This window comes from Aptenodytes patagonicus, chromosome 2, assembly GCF_965638725.1.
Source record: "Aptenodytes patagonicus chromosome 2, bAptPat1.pri.cur, whole genome shotgun sequence".
Taxonomy (NCBI): domain Eukaryota; kingdom Metazoa; phylum Chordata; class Aves; order Sphenisciformes; family Spheniscidae; genus Aptenodytes; species Aptenodytes patagonicus.
The window spans coordinates 100,335,069-100,358,607 of NC_134950.1; the positions used below are offsets into that span (position 1 = coordinate 100,335,069).

The 23,539-nt window shown below is 40.2% G+C and overlaps 2 protein-coding genes across 7 annotated transcripts; one reads left to right on the forward strand and one right to left on the reverse strand.

Moving 5' to 3' along the window:
- Positions 1-116: 116 nt before the first annotated feature.
- On the reverse strand, positions 117-8,762 carry PAK1IP1 (PAK1 interacting protein 1). Its single transcript, XM_076330569.1, has 10 exons — positions 8,682-8,762; positions 7,713-7,875; positions 6,590-6,710; positions 6,420-6,494; positions 5,720-5,772; positions 5,099-5,244; positions 4,911-5,008; positions 3,997-4,096; positions 2,250-2,376; positions 117-1,641 (listed from the first exon to the last, which is right to left on the reverse strand). Exons 1-10 carry the CDS (start codon positions 8,742-8,744, stop codon positions 1,481-1,483), a joined length of 1,107 nt encoding a protein of 368 aa, XP_076186684.1. The 5' UTR covers positions 8,745-8,762; the 3' UTR covers positions 117-1,480.
- LOC143156699 (tRNA selenocysteine 1-associated protein 1-like) lies at positions 8,486-22,338 on the forward strand. 6 transcript variants are annotated; one of them, XM_076330565.1, is made up of 9 exons: positions 8,486-8,556; positions 9,972-10,157; positions 11,558-11,638; positions 12,808-12,938; positions 13,536-13,667; positions 14,573-14,692; positions 16,848-17,043; positions 17,692-17,737; positions 18,533-18,924. In XM_076330565.1, the coding sequence occupies exons 3-9, from the start codon at positions 11,627-11,629 to the stop codon at positions 18,667-18,669; spliced, it is 774 nt and encodes a 257-aa protein (XP_076186680.1). In that variant the 5' UTR covers positions 8,486-8,556; positions 9,972-10,157; positions 11,558-11,626; the 3' UTR covers positions 18,670-18,924. The 6 variants fall into 6 exon arrangements, with proteins under 6 accessions (XP_076186680.1, XP_076186679.1, XP_076186681.1 ...); XM_076330564.1 differs by lacking the exon at positions 8,486-8,556 and adding an exon at positions 8,985-9,051; XM_076330566.1 differs by lacking the exon at positions 8,486-8,556 and adding an exon at positions 9,596-9,798.
- Positions 22,339-23,539: the final 1,201 nt, after the last annotated feature.

Here is a 23,539-nt window from a genome sequence, read left to right on the forward strand (position 1 = left end):
ACACACATTCAGGGTATTACTAAAGTTAAAAGCTGTGTAAGTTCAAAATAAAGTACAATTGAAATCCCTTTAATGTTGAATTAAACGGAGCTGATATAAATCAACTATACTGAATATTCAGACAAGGGGTTGTGATCGTTTATCTAAATAAGGGAAACAGTTACAGAAGATAAATACAGACACGCACCTCCAAGAGAATACTGCCATTGCCACATGAACAATCTCGTAACAGCACCGATGACGTTCACTTTGTTTCCATGTCAGAGCATACACAGAGATGAGCTGGAGTTATATCCTATTTTACATCCCTAAGACAGCCTGCATTCCTGTCTCCAGACTTGGCTCAATCTTTTTTCTGATTTTCTCTACCATTTCTCTTGCTACATAAATAAGGAGGAACAGATTATTACTAAAGTGAATCAGAACAAAGCATAATTCCAATTACTCTTTGAAAACAGAAGAAAGAATGACTACGCCAGTAGTGCAGAAAACAACATTAAAATGCCTTACTTTAAAAGAAATAAGGAGAACATTTAGTACAGCTATTTGACCTTGTTCTCTCCAGCTCAACTTTGTTTTTCCCACTGTATATTTGTAATAAGACTTAGGATAAAATCCTGTTCCCACTGACTGAGAAGGTCAGGAATTCACTTTTTGTTTAAGTGCAAAACAGATGTGACATTTTATCAGCATGACAAACATTTCAAATGTTAGATAATTTTTTTTTTTTAACAATACAGCTCAGATCAAGTACTTGAAAAAATACTATAGGAAGGGGGAAGAGAAGGTAAAACCTTATTGATACAAACTCTTCCACCTAAAAATATGTATCATATTCTGAACAAAAAATTTCAATCATGTGAACCATGGGTGCAAAGGCTTTAAAAAAAATTAAATGCATGAAGTATGGACACGGTAAAAAACCCAAACATTTTGCTTATAAACTCTATGTATAACTGCATGTCAAGAACTAGAAAGTACAATTTTCTGTGAATGTATGAATGGAATGTGATCATCATTTTTAAGTAATTTTAACATGTTCCTTCTTACAGTAGGAAAAGTAATGCATGACAAAGGCAGATCATATTTTGAGTCAAATGAACAGTAACTTTTCCAACACTAAAAAGTGTACGTATTTTTAATATGCGTTTAAGTGAGACAAAAATGTAACTGAGATGCAGCTATTTTTATCATTTTAGCTGGCTTTTTCAGAGCCAGCTAAAAAGTGTATGCTACTGTTAATAGAAAAATATAAACATTACATATTATGAATTTATTTTTGCCTCATTCACTTAGGAAAAGTTGCCACCTCTTCTGCTGCTTCCCAGAATGATCAGTCAATTTATTAGGGTAAAAACATTCATTACTTTTAAACAACAGATCAGTTCGGAGGTGTATGTCCTGTCAGAGGTTTACATCCTTATAAAAACTACAGCAACACCAGCATTTACTTTTTATTCAGGAGAGAAAGTAGCTGCCTTCATGCTGAGCTATTCCATTTCTTTTTCTTCTTTTGCAGTGGAGCTTCCAATTTTTGCTTCTCTGGAGTAATTTTTCTCTTTCTTTTTACTGTTTTATCACTTTTATCAGTCCAACAAACTTTGTTTTTCCTGACTATTGATGATTTTTCATCTTCATTTGCTGAAAAAAACCAAGAAATTATTCAGGCTGATATTTATGTCCAGTCTTTGTAGTCTAAAATGGCAGAGACACTTATTTATATCTCATTTTAAAAAAGGGGTTATAAATGATTTTTTGTTTACAGCGGAATGTGCCATTTATGCTAGTTTTGCCCATGATACGAAAATATCTAAAGATCAGGTATGTAAACAGATTATGATACAGGAAAACAACAGCCAAAAAAAAAAAAAAAAGCTGAGCCAGACTTCCTAAGTTTGCTCAACTACATTGGCCTCAGACCTAATTTTGTTTATGCAAAAATAAGACATGCGGTTCTAGCAAACTGTTTATTCTTTTCTTATCTGTCTCAAAAGCTTCACAGTGGCTTCCTCAGCATGTTATTCCAGTAAAGAGAAACAGAACTTCCATATAATAGAAGTGAAAAGAGGCTTATGTCCTCCAACATACGTGCAGGCTTGAGACACTATCAAATTGGTACGGATATCTGTATCACTTGCCAATTCTTCAAGATACAAAAACTTTTTCCAATGCATATAGTAAAACCTCCCATTTAGTATATTCTATTTCACAGTCACATTAACAACCGAAAATACACACGGTTCTATTACCTTGAGATGATGTTGCAGCTTTATCAGAATTTTCTTTCATTTCTGAAGCTTGGTCAAGCCATACTGCAAGACATGTCAGCCTAGCTTTGGTATTGACTTCACACAATAAAGACGGCATGTCTTTAATCTGAAGATAATATAGAAAAAGATTAATTAAACATTATTTTATTTCTATTTAAATTTACTGAGGTATTTGAAGTGAGGAAGCACCTTCCACTTAATTTCTGGTGCCTAACAACGTTTAGAACTAGAGGCTGTGTACCAGTTAACGGTCACATTGTTACAGTCCTGTTCCTGATACCGTTCCTCAGTGGTGGTTTTACAAAACACTCCCAATGGCTTTAAGAACATATCTTGATAAGCAAGATCAGTGGGTTTCAGGCACATGGGGGTAAGTTTAACACTAGGAATAACTAGATGAGTCATAGACCCACCAAAAAAAACCCTGTTAACGGTTTCAGAAGTTTCTCCAGACTAATAGGTATTTTTTGGTACGTCTAAAATAATTTGAAGTTAGTGCATCAGATTCCTTTTCTCCCTCACAAAGACAAGGCTGCTGATTAATCTCTCCAGAGTGTGTTTCAAATTGCTTAACTGCAATTGTATCAGTCAGCTCTGGGAATACTTGAGCAAATATCTTATTACAGATACCAGGGGATAAAGTGTCACAAACACATGTGCAGCATAACAGCATCAACCCATCAGAAACTACTTGTATTAGGATATTCTACCTCACAGAGCTGGACAGAGCAGCCCACACAGTTACACAAAGTTTTACAAAATGTTGCCTGCACAGGAAGAAAATAACACATTTGGTCAAAATAAAGACAATGTTACAGACAAAGGTAAAGAGTTCCCTGATCACTATGTCAATTATGTACAAGGGGAACAGAAATTTGAGGTGAAGGGAAAAGAGGGAATTTCACTACTGCACTTAGGAGTGTAAAAATAATCAGAGGGGGTGAAATTAAAAGCGAGCAAATTCAGATGAGATATATAAAGTGTATGTATATAAAGTGATATATATATATATATATAAATGTTGAGAGATAATTATTTGAACTATTCAAGATACTTATAGTGGAATATAGTAGATCCTTTATTACTAGGCATTAAATTTAAAAAATCTAATTCTGATTTTAAAAGACAAACCCCAGAGCAAAACCCCAGAGCAAACAATAAACATGGGAAATTTTAAAGATAAGACATGATTCCTTGTTGAACTGTGCTACTCAGAACTGATTGAAAATACAGGAAATTAAAGTACCCAGTACATTAATGTGTTTGAATTTTTCAAAAGGACTTTTTCCCCCTACATGACCAACCACCCCCCCCCCCCAAACCATAGAGTTTGTGTTTTTAAAAGAGTAGCAACAGTCATCAACATTACAAAAATTCACAGCAGTCCTTAGAACACATATAACTGATAAGACAGTCATAAATCTGGCCAGGTAGGTCTGAAGGGAAGCATGACTTTACATAAAGAGGACATGAAATCTCCATAATATCATCAGATTTTATAGTTTGTTTAAAAAAATTACAAAGATACAAAAATATACAAGTGCATAAAAATATGTGCATAGACATATACATCTCTACTGAACATAACATGGAGGAAGATTAAGACATCCAGATTTCAAGTAAAGTTTCCTCAGTGATTTAAAATAAATCTTTATAACAGAACTGTCTGCAAATTTGGTCGTCTGATATTCTTCCATAAATGTAACAAGCCATTTAATAGACCAACCTTATTAAGATCCAGATTCCACATTTTAATGTAACCATCACTGGATGCAGTAACAATAACATGTTGTCCTTCTCTTTCAAAACTATAGATATCTTTTATTCTGTGAAGAAAATGTAATACTTTGTTACTTTATAGCATGGCAGTTCACTTCAGAACAGTAAGCTGACAGACATTAAAGATTAATAGGCAACAGTCTAAAAATCAGTTTGAACAGAAAACCTACAAATGACAGGCAGGAACTCGGGATCGGTAATCTGGTTTGAGTGCTGTCATTTACAGTAGGAACACTTGCCTTTGCTAGGCTTGTTAGGATTCAATTCAGAATGCTTTAATACTTTTAAGCACGCACTATTAACCACATCAATGACATTTTAGCTAATGCTTTTGTGTTTTGATGAATTAAAAGCAGCATTTGGACAAATATTTGGTATTTGACAACAACAGAGAATATGTGATTGCCCTCCTATTGTCTGGACAATAGGTTTGTTTTATTTAAGCATTCTAAAGAGTCAGATTCTGTAAAGACTGGTTAAACATTCTTTAGATGGTCTTGCAGGAAAATACTGGTACCCAATTTCAGAAATGCATAGACCACAGACACAGAAACGTGTACTTCTCTGTGTGTGTGTGTGTGTGTGTGTGTAAAAATAAACACACTCTCATAAATTTAGAACTGTAATATTTCTAATTCTGTACCCTGTTGGTTTTGGAACATGCATGGACGGCACAGTACTTGTGCTCATACTAAAAGCAAACAAGTCTGTCCCAAATTTGGAATTTAGCACATAAATAAATTCACTTCCTATACTAAAACAAAAACAATAGTAAAATATGCTGAACATTACAAGTCATTGAACTTTACTGAGTACTCAGCATTGCCATAAATATTTAAATAGTAAACAAATATGGAATACCTGTTTTCATGAGCTTTAAATTCACACAGGCATTTTTGAGAGTCACAGCTGTAGAACCTTATAATTTCATCATCTCCGGCTATGGCAAGGATAGAATCCTTGGAATGGGAAAAAAGAAATGCAAGTGTGATTAATTTCATGTGTTTCAAACCAGTTAATTTCCCAGCACCTTTCTTTTTTGTACTTACTGTAATAAATCTAAGTGAAGAAACTCTCTTCTCTGTTGTGATAGTGCCAGTGATTGAAGCTGTGTCAAGTTTGTAGATATCCACTTTATTTGTTATCACGGTCACATACCTCTCTCCATCAGGGGACCATTTAATTATGTGGGCATCTGTACACATTGATAGATTTGTATACACATGTACACAGGTTTTTTGCACTCTATACTGCATGAGAATCTAGAAGTAAGAATCTTTAGAAGCTGCTAGACACTGTTTTCTACCTATACGTGAGAAAAATTCAGGAAAAAATCAAATAACCTAGAATAAACAAGTAAAACTATGCTCTTAAATGTTTATTTCTGATTATCAGAAGTGTATAAAGAAAAACAAAACACATTTATTTAAATGTCCTGACATCAAATTTCAAGGAAAAAAAAATTACTTTAGTGTCACTATGTTTTCCTTTTGGTAAATGATTATTATTAAGGATGTAAGCTTACATATGCTTGCCTGCATGTGCAAAAAAGACATTGTGAAAGTTGCTTGCAATTAACTGACTTGTTGATTAATTCAGTCTACTTTTCTTTACACAAAATAAAACTACCTAATTCCACTTTTTTAGTTGATTTAGACTGATAAACTCACTTTGCTTCAGGTTCTTGATAAAGGCTGATCGTCCTTCTACAAGATTCCAAGTTCTGAAAGACAACAATAGATAATGTGCATTCTGGTTAAAAACAGCAGAGTGAAACTGAAGTCCTCTCTGCTGACATGAGGCATCCAAAGGAAGCTTTTAAGCATCTCTATGCATTTTACTGCCTTCTTAATGCAAGAGAAAATGATGACTTCATATATCGCTTGCACACTATAAGGCTGAATTTGTGATATTTATTTTATAAGCCACCATTTGCAATGCAAAGCCCAATACCAATCTGTGCTGTTAAAATAGCATTTTATGTATTTAAAACACATACATACAGCAACACGTACACACCCCAAGTGAAAAATTACTTCTCTTACACTAGACAAAACCTGACAGCTTTCAGAGGTTTAAATAAATTGTGTTCCAAAATGCAAATGTATTTATACATCTACAAGTGACTATAAAGAGTCAGAGCACAATAAGAAACTAGGAACAGCAAGGACTATTTTTAAAAGGCTTTAAAATATTGCTAGCACCTAGAACTTAAAAAGACAAACTAATGGATCTTTGAACTATTTGATGTCCAAATATGTTTTACCAGTGTTGCACAGTCTACTCCCAACACGGAATTGTGGCTTATAACGATTTACTAAGGGTTACTGAATTAGGATTCTCAGCATTCCTTTATCAGTTTCAACTCACCTTAATGTTTTATCTGTTCCTACTGACAAAGCTAATTTCCCAGAAGGATGAATAGAAAGAGATGTCACATGCCCCCTGATAAAAACAAAACAACGTATTAGCCACATATATTATTTACAAGAAAAATAAACATTAAAACGTATGTGAATATGCAGATTTAAGAAACTCACTTATGTGCCTTAATGGATTTCAGGCATTCCCATCTCTTTGTGTTCCAGATACAAATTAGTCCATCTTCAGCCCCACTCAGTAGATGTGCAGTGCCATAGAACTCCAAACAAGTTATTGTGCCTAGAAATACAAACCAGAGCTATTAACAATGTTGTACATAATAAACAGTTATCACACAGAGAATGTATGAATTAACAGAGAAGCTTCTAGCATCAAAACATGCCAGCTACTACCCTACCCCTGGGAAAATCTGAATTATTTCCCAAGTATTTCTTCACAAAAACCCCGAACTTTGTTATATTCCATCACTGATGTGCTCTGTCAGCCCCTCTATAGCCATACATGTCTGAACTCCATCTGGTCCGTTCCCCGAAACAGCAGTACTCAACTACTGTGGCTCAGGTGACACAGAGCTTCTATCAGTGATAAGGAATTCTCCTATGTCAAAGCCCTGCTCTTGACACACAGCTGAATTTACGGCACATGCTGCTTCCCATAAACACCAGATTTATCATACATGAGTTGAACGCAGGTACCGCATTCAGTCTAGCTCCGTGTACTTCTTGGCTATCAGGAGAAAAAGGACAATCAGGATTGAGCTACAAATGACCTAAACACGTTTATTTGGACAGCCATTAACTGATGTATTTCACAGCTGTAATTCAGGAGGCACATAAAGTAGGAAATGTACTAGGTTAACTCTTCTGGCAGCAGCAGCCTGCCCTCACACACAAACTCTCTCTTTTGTGTGGCTCATGTACGTCTGTGACAGGACAAGGGCACTGGGAAAGATGGTTGTTGGGAGTAGGCAAGGTCTAGATAAACTGTCCTGGTAGAACAAAAATGGCTCACGAGCCATTTGTGGGCTGCAACTCCTTAAAACAGTTAAAACTAAAAATAATTGGAAGCAGCAGGTATATTTGTGGGCTAATACCCAAAATTATTTTTGGACTTTTATGCTCAAAAGCTTACCTTGCTTGTATCACCAGACCATCATGGCTGCAACACAATCACTATTAAAGACTTATTAAAAAAAATTCAATTTTCTTCTTCTGGCAAGGGCCAGTTTTTCAGCTATAAGTTTCTATCATTAATGCTTTTTATGAAGAAAAGCTCCCGTACCATTGTGCTGCAGCAGTGCCCCATGTTCTATCTTCTTTTTCATGTCATAGATTTGGATTGTCTCATCTCTGCTCCCAGTGACCACATATCTGTTATTCACTGCTACCGCTGACAATGAGGCGGAGTGGGCATGATGTGTAAAATCTGGCACAACCGTCCAGGACTGTAAATGAAATACAAAACGAACAGGTCTTTCTGAAGCTTACCATAGTGAGCTTCAACTTCATTATCCTGTTTAGTTTTTTTTTTTTTTTAATAAAAGCAAAACCTGAAAAAGTATATGTGTAAAATGCAAAGGAATTATACTTAGCTAGAAGTATAATGGGATCTTATTGAGTTAATGTGCTGTTAAGAGATTAGTCTGAACGATTTAAGCGTGCAAACTGCCTCTTGTAATCAGTGTTGGGCTTAGATGAAGCTGTATGTGAAAAAGTGTCTGCACAGACACAAATCTCATGGACAACGGAGGCAGATTTTCCCTTTTTCCATCACTGCAGGCTGGAGACACGCCTTCCACCTGGCACCGGCCCCCTGAGACAATGTGGCATCCATCCCCTGCGCAGCTGTTTATTCTCAGCTCTGCGCTGAAAGGCTGAGAGGAACGAGCTTGCACCACAGCCCCCTGCACCCACGCGGCCGGCCGCTTCCCGGAGCTCGAAGGATCCGCAGCTCCCGGGAGCCCTTCGCGCCTCCCGGGCCGGGCAGCGGGGTGTCCGTGGGCCGCTCCCACACGCCGCGCCAGCAGCGAGGGGCCGAGCCTGCGGCTGCGGGAGGCTGCCCCGCCCCCGCGGCGCTTTAAAAGCCCACCCGGCGGCCAACCCCGCGGCCGCGGAGAGACGAGTCGGTGAGTGGCGGGGTGTGCTCTCACCCTGCTTTTTCCTCGGGGGGGTTGGCGGGCGGCCGTTAGGGCGCAGCTAACGGCCGCCGCGCGCGCGCGCGTTCCCTTCCTCCCTCCCTCTCCCCCGTTACCTCGGCGGGCCGCGCGGCAAACCCGAAGAGGACCTGCTCGTAGCAGCCCGCTACCAGCTCCATCCGCCCCGCCACGCACGGCGCCAGCTCGGGGCCCTGCCGCCCTCGGCCGCGGTCCGTCTTCCGCGCTGCCTGCGCCCGCGCCGGAGCACGCCGCGCCGGGCTGGGCCTGGGGCTGGCGGCCGGCAGCGCTCTCTCGGGGGAGAGCCTGCGGCCTCCGCCAGCTGCCGGCGAGGGGGAAGCGCCGGGGGGCGGCGAGGGCGCGGGCTCCGCGGGTCAGGCTCCGCGCGGGGCAGCCTGCGCGGGAGGTCCTCGCGGGGCGGAAGCGGGGCTCGGGCTGCTGCTTATGGCGACGCGGAGGATGAGAGACGTTAGTGCCGGGATCGGGGGGGGGGAGCGCCGTGACCGAGGCCGGGGTGTGGAGGCCGCCAGCGGGGAAAGGGGCGCGAACCGATCTACTGCGCAACGGGGGCGGCGGCGGCGGCCCCTTCTCCCCCCTCCCTTCCCCCGGCGCCTCCGAGCTGCCGCCTCACGGACGGCTGGGCCGCGGGCCTGCGCGTGCGAGGCGAGGAGGCCCGGGCTGGCGGCCGTTGGGCCGAAGCGCCCCCGCGCCCGGTGAACCAGCCCCCCCCCCCCCGGGCGCTGCCGGAGGAGCGCCACGGCCTTCTTCAGGGCCCCGTGGGCCTTTTTTTTTTTTTTCCTCCGCTGTTTTTTTTCTTATCGCGTAGCACAATAAACGGGAAGCGCGGCCTCGGCGCCAGTGTGGCCGCTGCGGAGGGCCGCGGCCGGGCGGGGCGCACTTCTTGCCGGGCGCCGTGGCTCTTCCCGTCGTGCCGAGTGGCTTATAAAAATGCGTCACGGCACGCTGCGCCTCGGGCCTGGGCTCGTCGGGCGGCTCGGCTGGGGTCACCGCGCCGGCCTGAGGCGCTCTGGGAGATTCCCCCAGCCCGCCGCCCTGACCCAGCTCCTCCTATGAGCGAAATTAACGCAGAAGGGGGCGGCTTGCCCTCCGAGCTCGGGTGAGCAGTGTTTGCACGGGCGATTTTATTCATAAATGGCTTCATCCACCTCTTCGCCATTACAGACATAATAATAAAAACGTGGAATAAATGGGCTGGTAAAATGCGTGTGTAATCCAATTAAGGAGGTGCTTGAATTCTGGAGGTTAAAGCTGCCCCACTTCTTAAATGATAAGCTAGCTGTGACTGTAGCTACAGTTAAAGCCAATGTAAAAAATACGATGTTAATACGTGCTGTTTTAACTGCTTTTTAAATATTTTTGTTTTGTAGTGAAAAGATCAAGAGGCGACAGTCAAGATCAGACGAGGAAAGAGTACAGAAACATAGTTTTGCATAAAAGTCCATGATAACTGTGATCGAGAAACGATTGCATCACTTGCCTTCTGATAGTCTTTTGCAATAAAACGGCTTTGTAGTGTGTGCCATCTTCCGTTAAATCTGCACGAATAAAGAGTGGTAAGTTGAAAAGGCATTATGCAACTGTGCATTCAATAATTAGTATTTCAGTGTTTAGGGCATGCAGGAGTTTATGGTTCCTTTTATTAAAAAATAATGCTTGAATTAGAGGAACATCACTGTGGATATTTTTATTAATAATGACCTTCTTTAACAGGAAAAAATTGCTGCTGCTAATTCTTTATAATGAGCACCGTTAGGTTTAGTAAGAGGGCATATGCTAAGCTTACTGGTATATGCCTGTATTTAGGGACTTGTTTGTACTTGACTATTTTCTTGGCTTCAGAATGGGTGTGGGGATGGAGTGCATAGTTAGTCTGAGTAACACCATGCATGGATGCTCTAATTATGGTGTATGGCTATCCTGTGCCAGGTTAGCCTAATCGATTTTCAGAAGTAGTGCTCTGAACTGTTTCCCTGTGTGGGCAAGCCTTTAAGGCATTACAAACACTCTGTATTTATTGTATTATGTGGATTTGACCAGCCAGTACATAAAACATTATGTAAATTCTTGCATGGAAATGGGAATTAAAACTGCAGCAATCAAATATCTGCAAAGAAGGAGCAACACTGGATGTGAAAAATCAGCAGTGGTGAATGTGTGGAAGTAGATGCAAAATATTTTGCAAATAAAATTGCTGTCTACACTGATTTATGTTGGTTGGATGACTAGGGAAAAAAGCTCAAAGAAAGGATATCGGAATCAAGAAAGAGGTACATAACCTTTTCAGGAAAGTGTATCCACTGGTTTAGCGATAGCAGTAAAAGATCATTCGTTGCTGCTTACTCAGTGGTAATGAGTGAAATGTGTATCTGGAAGAGGCAAAAGAGAGAAGACATACCTAGGAAAAGGTGCAGAGAAAGATCATTTACCTGTACTGTGCCCTCCTCCCTCTTTTATTTCTCTTGTTCTTTAGCACATAGGAAGTACCGCTGCTTGTTTTCAGCAGTATAATTTGTGGTGCAAGTAAATCAACTTTTAATTTGGCTAAAAGGGGAGAAAATGGAGGGGTTGTACAAAACATTGAAGTCTCTATCTTTGTTGCCTTGTTTTCAACTATTTTAGAACATGGATCTTCGGAATTACTATATTATTTAAGGGCTTATTTCATTATTTCAGAAATAAGGGTAAGGTATAGGTGACTTAAAAGCGCTCTCTAATTTTCTAGTGCTTTGAACAGTGGGAAAACTTTGTGAACTATTACAATTTAAGAGAGTGAAGATGACTTCTAATCATAATCCCATTGGCCATATATCCTTTTTATCTCCACTGCTTTAGCAGTGACAAGTCAGAACTTAAATTTCCAAGTTCTGAATTAACGGGGTGAACGTCTTTGAAAGTAATTCATCTCAAGTTTAAGATTCTTTATCTTCTTGTTCCTCCCCCACATCTTTTTCAGCTGAAGGAGTGCAATAAACTGTACCTGTGCAGCCGTATTCTTCGAGAAAGGCAGAAGACAGTTTGAACCATGGCAAGCCAGGTAAGATCATTTGGTCAGAAATTCAGGCTTGCAGTGCCTAAATGGATTCCAGAACCATACTCAGAATTCCTAGTAAATGTAAAGCTGAAATAGCTAGCTTGCTCTGAGTTGGGTGTTCTTTTAGTCCTACGATTTCTTCCGGTAATTTGGTGACTGTCCTCTGGACACTTAATCATATCAACTGAAGCAGGTTGGGGGCATAACATTAAGCTTTGCAGTTTGGATTATATGAGCATGAGTTCTTCTGAAGGACCTTGCGCATAACACTCTCTATATAAGATATATGTAGAGGTGTTCTAGAGGAAGAACATTAAAGCCTGCGTAAGTAAAAAAATGCTGCGAAACACCATTCTTATTTTTGGAAATCCTCGTTCTTCAGAATCTTAAGCGAGGGAGGCAACCTGTGTTAACACAGCTGTTGTTTCCCTCCTCTTTTGCATAGTTGCCCCACTTCCTTTTTAACCTGGTTTTTGGGGTTTTTGTTTTTCTTCCCCCCCCCTTTTTTTTTTTTCAAGAGGCACTTTTTATGCCTCTTTCTTCCTGGCCTTGCGTCTGGGTTTGAGTTTTCCCTCAGCCAAGCTAGTGCCTGTTCTGGTCTGCTTTCTCCTTACGTTCCATTAATCGGCCTCCTGTTGTTGTTCCTGGCCTGGGAGAGTGACTCACAGCTGGGTAGTGAGGAGAGGCATCTCACATAAGAGAAGAAGAATTCCTAGGTGAGGTGAGATAGGGACAGCTGAGATCTCCTCTAGGCAAGAGTGATGATTTCCCTGCCTCTTCATCACTCAGACTGTGCTGCTGCAGGGTTTTTTGAGTCCTGGAGCTCAAGCGGAACACAGTCCAGTCCTGAAGCTAATTAACATTTAGGATTGGCCAACATCGAAGGGCTGTCTGCTTTTTCCCTAATTCCAAGAGGAAGCTGTCAATCCTTTAGCCAGCTTGACAAGTCAGGGGAATATGGCTGTTCATACAATCCTTTGGCTCTGTTATTTTTGCCAGGCGTTTTCCCCAGAGGCTGCTTTCCCTCATGGGAGGCGGAGGGAGAAATGGGACCCCAGGCTTCTTTCAAGGGCAAGGTGAATATGGGGAAATCACCTGTGGTGATGGGGAGTGGGAGGGAGGAATGTAAATGAGGCTAAATACTATAAAGGTGATTTTTTTTCTCCCAACAGGACTTAATGGCGAAAAAAAGAGAATGTCTCCAGGCCTACAGCTGGTGGAGAACACCACAGAAGAAACGGAAGAAAAAGAACAAAATAAAACCAGGAAGAATTGAGTTTGTCCCTAGTAGTAGTTCAGTCAGGTAAAGACCTTTTGAAATGAGAAACTCTGACCCCTTATCTGTTTAAATTGATAGTGACAAGTGAATGCCATCGCTTATTTTAATCCTGAAATGGCACATCTGGTGCCTGTACACTAAGTATTGCTTATGGAAATGTATTGCCAGTAGAATAATGAAGTTTTTTGTAGTTCGTCTCTCTCATAATTACTGAGAAGTGGTGGCAAAATAGTCATAGCTCTTTTGAATTGTGGCTGTAACTTGAGTTAATAGGGTTTTTTCGTATTTTTGTGCCTCCTTCCTCCCCTTCCCATTCACACAATGAGTATTTCTTTTTCAAACTAACTTCTAAATTTTTTTTTATAAAATGGGTCTGTGTTGAAATGCCTTTTTTTTTGTGAAAGCAGTAGAACAGACCCAGACAAGTTGAGAACTTTATGCTGGAGTGATGGCATTGCAGTTCTGTATGTTACTCAGCAGAGTTTTGCAGCTAATACTCTTCAGATTTTGTCTTCTTATTTGTCCAGTGATAACTACTTGCTTATATTTTAGGTACCTTAATACTGCAGTCAGCTACCTTAGTCTCAAACTTGATAATTGTTCTCTTTTATCTTTTTAAAGACCGGATTATTCAATCTTTGTTGGGGAGCTTACTCCAGAAGTGGATGATTTCCAGCTCTATGACTATTTCCTAAAGAGGTACCCCTCATGTATTGACTGCAAAATAGCAACAGACCTGCTGGGATATTCCAGGTAATGCCTGTGAAAATGTGTAATGCTATCAATATGTTTGCTTCTATAAGTAATATGTAAGAACTTGCGTCGGAACTGTTTCTGCATTTTCTTCAGAGGCAGGAAGAGAGATTAGTCTCTAGCATTACTTTTTTTTAATAGCATAGATCCTTGCATTTCTGAAACTTTCTGGATAGTTTAAGCAGTTAATGTGATAAGCTTCAATTTAGCCATATGCCTGTCTGCATGAAAGAAATTAGATGGTGGGAAAAGGGAGAGCTGTGCACCGAGATCTGTGCCGCTGTGCTTACATGCAGCAGTGTGTCCATTTAGTCATCTGCAGTACTGAAGACAAAATAATTCTCTCTACATGTGGGAGAAAAGCGTAAGGCCTGGCAAATCTTAGGGGGCTGGGAGATGGAACCTATTAATATTAGTAAACAAAGCCTAGCAGAAGTTATACTGGCCAGGCAGTGAGTCAAGCAGGGATGAGCGAGTTTGCTGTTCAGGCAATGCTGGCTGTAATAGACTAATTCAAGAAACTTAAGAGAAAGCAAGTATAAAAAGCATGTTAGTGCTGTACAGTGGTAGGAGTGGGTTAATACTAACTGATAAATTAACTGCTGTAAATGCAGAAATATGGAGTCTGATTACTTACACAGATAGCAATTAAAATGTGTTGTTTTGCTGGCTCTCAGCAAGTTGCATCTTAATGCTATCAAAGAACAAGGTTTTTGCTTCTGGCCCAAGTTTTTAATTTGGTGAAAGCATCTTCTGTGCATGTGCACATGCCAGAGAGGTTGCTTAGGTAATGGAAGCTATAGTAGCTACTATCTTCTGGTTTTGTAGAAGACAGAAATTGAATTAATTAGCTTTGTAACTGTTATGCATACTAGAATTTGTTTTCTCCCTTTTGAAAATTGTAGAGGGTATGCCTTTGTCAGATTTGGTGAGCAAGGTGATCAGATGAGGGCACTGCAAGACTGCCAGAATGCACCAGGTCTGGGGGGAAAACGAATCCGGCTGAGCATAGGAATTTCTAAAAGGTAACAAATGAGTTGTGCATTGATACAGTAATTCTAAATAATCAGATTCTTGTAGCTCTGCCTTTGTAAAGTCTGTGGCCCTTGCTATAATGGCTGTACACACGATGCAGTCTACAAAACCAAAAATACAGAAGCATTATGTTTTGACTCCCTGGATTCATCAACCACTTTTCAGGATTGCTGGGGGAATCCAACTCTTAAGTCTAGCCAGATTGTGTAACTTGGGCTTAGCTGCTGTTGAAACCAGCCTTAATTCTTATAGTAGTGAAGCTGAATGCATTCATAAATATTTTCCAGGTTTGGGCCTGAAGAAGGTAGAAGGGACAACAAGTGGTTTTGTATGCTAGGGGGCTTTTCTTCTAGACCTTTCTCTCTAGTTTAGGCAAGGTAGCACGTAGCTAGTTTTACAGTAGGCTGGCAGAGGATGGAACTCTTAAGTGGAAAAATACAGAATGTAGGGGGGAAGAAGCCAAAGGAGATGTTGCTTTGGAACAGTTTTAGAGTACTATTCTTTGCTTTTCAAGTGATTGGGGCAGCAGGGAATTTAAAGTTAATTGGTTTTGAAAGGGTTTTTTACTCTGCCGGCTCAGTTCTCTCAGTCAGTTATTTAAGGCAATTCAAGTCTCTGAACAGTTAGAGAATTGATACCAAATTTGATAAACTTTGATCCAGGAAACAGACAAAAATAGAACTTTATATAACATAATTTCAGTATATTCATGAGATTAGCTTGTATGTTCTGTTAAATAGTAAAAATAACAGCTTTTGTTTCTCTTTACCCTGGATAATTCTGCAAATGTTGCCTCTTTGCTTTAGAATGGAAATGGTCTTACCCAAGAGAGCACTGTCCAGAATTGCTCTGACTAAATTATCTTGAAAGTAAGAAGAGGTCACAAAGAAACAGGTTTCCTCACTTCTGCTCTCCAGAAGAATGTCAGCAGTATTTTCAAATTTTTCTTTCCTACAGAGATGTATGTAGGAGAGAAGTAGGAAGGAGAAGACTTTGAGACATTATGTAGTCATTTGTTTACTACAGTAGCAAGCCAATAGAATACCTGTTTATTAGAATGTATGTGTAGCTTTACAGTAATGAAACTAATGTAGGTATTAAAATACACATCACTATATCTGTTTCTGAATGGCTGAGTACTATGCTCTCCTAGCATCAATATCCAGCCATGAGGGTAGTTTGTCACTCAGTTGCTTATATTGGAAACTCTATTTCCGAGCTCCTTTAGTTTGCGTTCTTGACAAAAAGCCTAGATCTGACTTTTCTGTAATGAAGTGGAGATGCAGAGAAATTGGACTCTGCAAATACAGGAGGTCTGCCTGTACATAATCAGTGAAGAAATGTCTAAGCATAGAGGATTTCTTGGAATGTGCAGCTGGGTTATCTGAATGTATTTCATGTAGTGTACCTCTGGTTTAGTACAAACACCTGTGCATTGATTCTTGTCTTTAGTGTGAAGTTGTCCCTGAGAAAATCTACTCAGGAGGGGGAGAGTAGTGAAAACTAATCAGCTGGCCCTTTGGTCTTAAGAATCAATGAGTTTTGTCACTTTCCTGCTGCTTTGGCTTCATACTGGATAATGGCAGGGCTGACTTCACCTGACAGCTATACTTTGGCAACTGTTCATGGACTAAAAATTGAGCAGGTGGAGGTAGACATGGCAAACTGGCAGGCAGTGTCAGATGCTCCTCTGAAACAGAATCTGACTTCACCCCCTTGTTTCTAGAAATAATAAGATTTAGTATTAACCAAACAAATGATAAAAGGGCTAATTAAGACTGCATCTTTAAAGCAGCTGTGCATGATAAATCTCTCTGGTCTTAATAAATTAGTTTTTAGCAGAGCCCAAAGATTTATCAGGAGCTTGCTTATACAGGTACTAAAAATAAAATTAATACAGATAGTGTCATGGCTCGAGTTAATCCATGAAAATAATTACTTCTGGTATAGGTGAAGGTGAGAGCATTTGCTTCTGTATAAACCTGAGATCTTGTGCTGAGACTTAGACTGTTGCTTAGGCAACCATTCAGAAAAGCTTTCTTTTCAACTTCAAAATGCATAAGCTGGCAAATTGTTTAACTTCAGAACTGGGTTTACAGTTTATTGTTCTCAAACTCTAACTGTATGTAACTTCTCATGTTTCAGGCTGAAAGCAGAATTCCAGCGGTACCAGTCATACAACTATAATGATTATTACCAAGATTATCAGAACTACTACTCACAGTGGGGTTATGATCCTTATGCTGACTACAACTACAGCTCCTATGCTCCCTATGATAGCATGCAAGCTGTTGGAGACTGCTCTTTAGGAGATGCTGTTATGGCTCCAGCTGTTTTTGAGGTAAAGATACTACACATTTGCTTTAAAGAAAAAAATTCACAAATAGTAAGTTGTATGAATTGTGTAAGTCAGAGCAAAAAGAAGTCCTAAAACTGAAATCATGTGTTCTGCTTAGTGTGGAGGTTAGAATAGCAGGCTTCATTCAGAGGTGTCTTTAAGTGCTTAAGTAGTGCGTCTATAGAATTAGAGATTTATACCCCATTCTTTGTTCATGTATGCCAAATAACAGTTCTGACAGCATAATTGTGTAGGCTTCCTCTCTTCCTGTTTCTCTGATGTACTTTACTTAAAGCAAATTAAAGAACTATTGTAAGATGGTCTTATCTTAGATCAGCCGATTTATCAATTACAACTTCTAGAAGTCCCTTCCAACCTGAACTATACTATGGTTTTCTTCAAAAAAACAAACAAAAAAAAAACCCCAAACCCACCACAAAACACACTTCCCCCCCACCCCCTCACAAAAACCCCAAACAAAAAAAATCCAACTTTCCCCAACAAACACCGGCCCCCCCCGGCCTATTCTTGTAGTTGTGGGAGGAGGGAATGGTTTGGGAGTACACAAATCCAAAATAACTTTGATGCTTTCTGAAATGGATTATGATTAAACTTACGAGATTTTCTTCTTTTCTTTATTTTTTTTTTTAGGAAACTTCAGCTATGACTGAAATCAACGATGACCTAATAACTGAAGGTAATGATGAATCTATCACTGCAACTTGAATTTAGCCATACTTGTGCCCTTTAACAATACAAGCCAGTGACTATTGGATGAAGAATGTCTTGGAAATTCAGTCGATGTAGTGGGATCCTCTATGGGTTATAGCTGAGATGAGGTAGGATTTTAAAGCTGATAGCGTACACCATGTCAAGTAGAATGGGACATTGTCAACAGCACTTCACAGTAGGTTTCTTGTAACTTTGCCTTCATTCTCCTTCTAAAATGGTCTAATACAGAATTTGTCATATCTTTGTATCGATTCTGCTAAGCATATTCTATGTTAAACTCATTAATAGGCAAAAGCTTTGTTTTCCAAACCCTGAGGTAAAAGCTTAACATTGCAGGTCCTAAAAGGAGGATTCAACTTGCACTTAAAGATTTGGTACAAAACTTAGTAGTTTGGCCTGGAAGGTTTGCACAGAGACATCTTGTGTTAGTGTTCAGAAACTTTATCCTGCATAATGCATATTGTAGTAGAAATGAATTAAATGGATTTTGGGAGAGTTTCATGGTTAGTTACCCTTAAATCTGCTCTTTAGCTTGAAATACCAATATAGTCCTAGCATTCTAATACACAAATTCCAAAAGAAGCTGGACTTGTCCGGTTTGTTAAAATTCTAGGTGAACAAACATCTTACTACACTTACTATTCAATCTATTAAATTATTAAATTTAGCTGAAACACATTTTATTAGGCATTTACTGTAGGTTTTTGTGTGCATGCCTCTCAAGATCTGACACTTGTACTTACCAGGCTTTTATTTTCAGATCCACAGCTTTACTTGGATGTTGATGAAATGAACAGACAATTTATGGAGACAAGTGAAGAACTCTATGATTCCCTCATGAATTGTCACTGGCAACCTCTGGATACGGTCACTTCTGACATCCCCTCTGCTATTTAAGTGTCTTATATAGCATGACCGTTATGACCAAGGTGCTAAAATTACACTTCTACATTACTCTAGATCATAAGTTTTAAAGCACAATGATAGGTTGGGTTTTTTGCTATGCTTTTGACAGTTTCTGTAATCTTTTTTTTTGTCCATCACTCTACTCTTGGAGCATCTTGAAATCATGTAAATATTCTAGAAATGTAAAGAGTTCAATGGGGTCTAAAGATAGACTTGCCTGTGTAAATAAAATTTTGTTTCTGCAAACCTGCCAGCAAGGGATTTTACTTGCATATGGAAGCACATTCTCTTCTGGCTTGTGGAATTTAGCTGGAGGCAGTAGGGGTATTTCACCTGTCTTTGGTATGGGCATCAGGACACTAGCAAAAACTAGCTCTCCCATATTTCCAGGTTACCTAGGCAATCTTTTATGAGCTCTTAACACGCTTGCTTAGATTATATGTGTATTTGGGAGACACTCCTAGGGCTTGCTATGGGAGCACTTGGGCCCACTCTTTCTCCTGCAGTCTGCTGGTGCTAACTGAACTACTGTTGATCTGCTAGGTCAGTTAGAATTGCTTTATCAATACAATATTTTAAATATACAGAAGGGCAAACTTTCAGCTGCCATAGCTGCAAACATTCCAAAGACTAAGGATGATCCCTACTGACAATTTTATTCCTGCCCTTCTTGTTGTTAGTCTTCTCAACAGACCCTTTACAGCAAAGAAACTGGTGTAACATAATATGTGTTCTTAAACCTAAAAATCCTTGGAGAAGATAACTTTCTGGTTTAAGGGAGGAAAAATAACCCATCGGGAATGAAAAACTATCCTAGTAACAACTCTTCAACTAAGTTGCACCCTATCCTAAACATCTCTGTAATTTGTTCGGTCTTCATGCTTGGGTGTTTTATACTGATGAGGTTATAAAACTTTAGTAGAATGACAGCTTTCGGTATTTAAGTCAAAGGAGATTAGGGGAGAGCAATGAGGAAAGTTCTGCTTTAAGCTAGCAACTTCTGAGTGGCTTCCTCTAAACTGTTCTCATCTTGAAGTGTATAACGTATTTTCCAGTTGTAGGGACTACTTAAGCCCATGTGTATGCAAAAGTATTTACTATTTAATGTACTTAATGATAAAATAAGTTAGGCTGGAAACGGAAGAATACTCTTCCAAGAAAAAAGGTAGTGGAAATTACCATAGCTAATAGCTGGGGAAGCTACTAAAGCTAGTCAAGACACTTTGGTACTGCCACGTGTGTTTTGGGGGCAATCTAAACCACAATTGCTATGATGGCAGATAGGAATAAAGTTCTCTGGCTTTTTTATGACTTAATGTAATTGAAGTGGTGGTCATAACCTATATGCTGTTATTAAATTTAAAACAAATACTGTATTGCAGAGTGGTAACTGTGCTGGCAGGTCACTTCTAGCTGCTGACCAGAACCTCCCTCTTTTCACAGTTTAATTTCAGCTAGGAGTATTTTCAAAGTCCTGCCCATGAAATGCAGATGCTCTAAAACAGAAAAGGCTTTTGGGGTACTACAGGAAGTTCATTCTTCCTGGGTTTTGTGCAGATGTAAATGTAGGAAGAGACAGAAAGCAAAAAGCCTCATCTGGGCAGGGGGAGTAGCATCACAGTTTTAGCAACTGTTTCCCTGCTTTGGGGAGAGCTAATTGCAAGGTAGCTGGGAACATGGATTTCTTGGGTGAACGTTTCCCTTGTGTGAACTGGTGAGTCTTTGGAGGGTGATGGTAGGGAGATAACTAACGAGAACATGACAGAAAGTGGAATAAATGGAGCAAAGAGAATCTGGGTGGGAAAGGGAGTGCTTGTGTGCATGTATATAATTGTTTCAGGGGACTGCAGTAGGGAGGAAACTCAAGACAGATGCAGGCCCCTTGAATTTGGATGGGAGTGTTAAAGCTTCAAAAACTGTACAGGATTTGATGCCACTTCAGTTGTAGTGCATAGCTGTGGTGCTTGGGCTTTGGCAGTACAAGCTGGTCTGCTAAGCAAAGGATGTTGTATCTGGCCAGTACCATGAGCAGCAGGACAGCTTCCAGGTGTGTGCCTGGGTTATACTCTGCTTTGGAGTGGCTTGCATAGCCTCGCCTAACACTGTACTTAAGTTGCAGCGAGTAATTTGTGGAAACCTTTTCTTGTGTTACCAGTTAAAAATGTGATGCTAAGGATGTGTGTTGGCTCAGCAGAAATACTATGGAGTATCTATGCTGATTTTTTGGCATTTGGGAGGTTGATCTGTGTGTGAACTGTGTAGTGAGGGGCCCACGTAGCTATGTGATTTCACTTAGTCTGCCACTGTATCACCACAGTCCATAAACCTCAAAAAAGTCACCATCTGTAGCCACCCCATTTCAGCAGATTTTACCTGTTAACAAGGTCTCTGCACTCTGCATTAGAGACTGTTTTCAGACATGCATGCGCCTTCTCTTCTGGGCTGTAAAGAACCCGTATAGTCAAAGTACTGTTTATGTAATGCAGTGGAAGAGGGGCCATTAGTTCTCCAAACCTGAGAAATGTTGGGGGTGTGTTTTCTTCCAGTCAACATACAAGAAAAATGAGGTGAGGAACAGAGTGTGTTGGTTGCAGCCCATGTGACACTGTTCTAATGTAGCGCTCTGACCTCTTTTTCTGTCTCCTCAGCCTTACTAGCCTATTCCCCTTTCCAGTTAGGAGTGCATACATGGGATCAAGGTGGTGTGCGCACTCGTTGCTGTAAAGGCATACTGAATGCAAAATATCTTCCTGTATTGGTGTGTTACTCATGAACCCCAAATACAGGAGAAAGTGAGAGAGCATCAGGACTGCTAGAAGGCTTTTTACTGAATAAACTTGCAGCTGTTCTGCAACTACAGGCCTGCGTTAGCTAGCTTACACAAAGACCCGAACACATCATACAGGTGTCTGCCATCAGTTCTACAAAGATCTGATTGCAGTGGGAGCACTGGAAAAAGCAAGTTTTTCAACGCCACAATATTTCACTTCCAGTTGTGTTTTGTCTCTTTTACCCAGCTGAAATGTAGTTGGGTTTTTTTGAAGCCTGATGAAGGTTTTTTTTTCAAGAATATCTAGTATTGGTTTTATAAACTTTTCATTGCACCTAGCTGCAATAGATAGTGCCTTTACTCAAAACCCGCTAATTTTTTCAAAAAGAGCAGTGTTTTTGTTTTCTATCACTTCTCTGAACAGAAAGGCTTTAGCATGATGGTTTGAGGGGATACTAATCCTGCAGTCAGCGGGCAGGGAGAAAGAACCGGGCCAAAAAGGGTAAAGAGTACTTAAAAGGATACAAAAAGGTTAAATGGTACTTAAGCCATGAATGTTTCTTTTTGCAGGGATGCTCTTGGACCAACAGCTTCTTTCTAGCGCTACCTCAAAGTAACTTGCAGATATAACTCACAGGGAAGATTGATCAAATGGTGATGATCCCTATCATTCTGCTGGATATATATGTTTGCCTTTTGTTTTGTCTCATTTTTAATAACATTTATTTAACTTCAGTGACTCATGTCAATAGACATTGTTTGACTACATCGACAAGTACTTCTGAGTCATGAGTGTCATTAAAGGCATGTCACCATATGGAAACTGTTCTAAATAAGTAAAATGGAAGTAAAATAAGTAAATAAAGCAGCACTTGAATTTACAGAGCAAACATAGTGTAGCTGCCTTTGACACATACGTGGGATAGAAAATTGTGTTTACAGGTTACCGTAATATACTTGGTGTGCATCAGAGAGAGGGGATCTTGTTTTGAATTTGCCCAGCTCTTACGTGTCCGGTGCAGGAGTTATTTTAGTCAGTTCCCCGCACAGGTACCATTTTAGAAGTCAGCATTATTACTGATGAATGTCTGTTATCAAAGGGAACAGTTGATATCCCTTCGTAAATCTTGCTCTTCCCATAATGGAAATAGGTCATGATACCCTTCCTTCCCCTCCCTGAGTTGGAATTTAGCATGATTGTTTCCTGGACAAAAAGAGTTACAAGAAAAATAGTGTTTTAGCCTGGATTTGTATTTTGATGATTATATTGATGTAGATCTTTTTTGACAAGCATATTGTAGAAATAGAGCCTCATCCTAAAATTGGTTCACAGATGTTAACACACCAGTGGTTTACATGAGATGAGGTGGTTCTTGCAGGTGACTTCTAAACCCATGTGCTCCACGCCCTGGAAGGGATTATCTGTCACTGCAAGTCATCCCGCTGCATGTAAAATTGTATTTGCAGAGGTAGGGTAGGAGAGGAAGACACTGTGGAGTTCTGAAGGTGCAGTTCATGAGAAGTACCTGGAAAGCAATTCCACTCTGCTGGAATTTCAGAAATGGTTATCTCCTTCAGATAACCGTGAAAGCAGGATTAAGAAACTGAGAAGGAGCAAGTCATGTAGGAGAGCTGGGAGGATACCAGTGAGGTTGAGAAAAGCTACTATGAAATGAGAAGCAAAGACTTGGCAGCACAGAGCTCCCCAGTGAAATTCCTTCTAAAAGCAGTTTCTTCTTTGCTGTTGCTGCTTGTTTGCATTTCGTCAGGCCTTCGGAATGGCCCTTATGGGTTTGAGTTCCCCTAAGCCCCCGAGTTTGATACACTGTCTTCAGGGGCGTGCTGTGATGCATGCTTTTATTTTCGGTGGAAGGGGTGTGCGCCACATCCCAGCTCTGTCTTTCACTGTTAAGTACCTGTGTCTCATTCTGTATCAGTAATTTTTTAGTACCTTCTGGGTTTTTTAGGGGGAACATTTTTATTGACTTCTAAATAGGGAAGGTGGTGGTGATTTTCTGCTCTGCTCCGCTCCATCAGTCCCAGAGCAGGTTAATGCTCTAAATAAGATGTAGAGCCATAGATTTTTCTCAA

What these genes read in the sequence shown, in the direction of transcription:
- PAK1IP1 (XM_076330569.1), bottom strand. Translation starts at nt 8,744, where the DNA reads ATGGAGCTGGTAGCGGGCTGCTACGAGCAGGTCCTCTTCGGGTTTGCC. An exon ending in AAATCCATTAAGGCACATAA is followed by an intron (nt 6,495 to 6,589) that starts GTGAGTTTCTTA and finishes TGTTTTTATCAG; the next exon opens with GGGGCATGTGACATCTCTTT. An exon ending in TTTAAAGCTCATGAAAACAG is followed by an intron (nt 4,097 to 4,910) that starts GTATTCCATATT and finishes TTTTCTTCACAG; the next exon opens with AATAAAAGATATCTATAGTT.
- LOC143156699 (XM_076330562.1), top strand. Translation starts at nt 12,682, where the DNA reads ATGGGACCCCAGGCTTCTTTCAAGGGCAAG. An exon ending in TGGCTCCAGCTGTTTTTGAG is followed by an intron (nt 17,044 to 17,691) that starts GTAAAGATACTA and finishes TTTTTTTTTTAG; the next exon opens with GAAACTTCAGCTATGACTGA. An exon ending in CGATGACCTAATAACTGAAG is followed by an intron (nt 17,738 to 18,532) that starts GTAATGATGAAT and finishes TTTTATTTTCAG; the next exon opens with ATCCACAGCTTTACTTGGAT.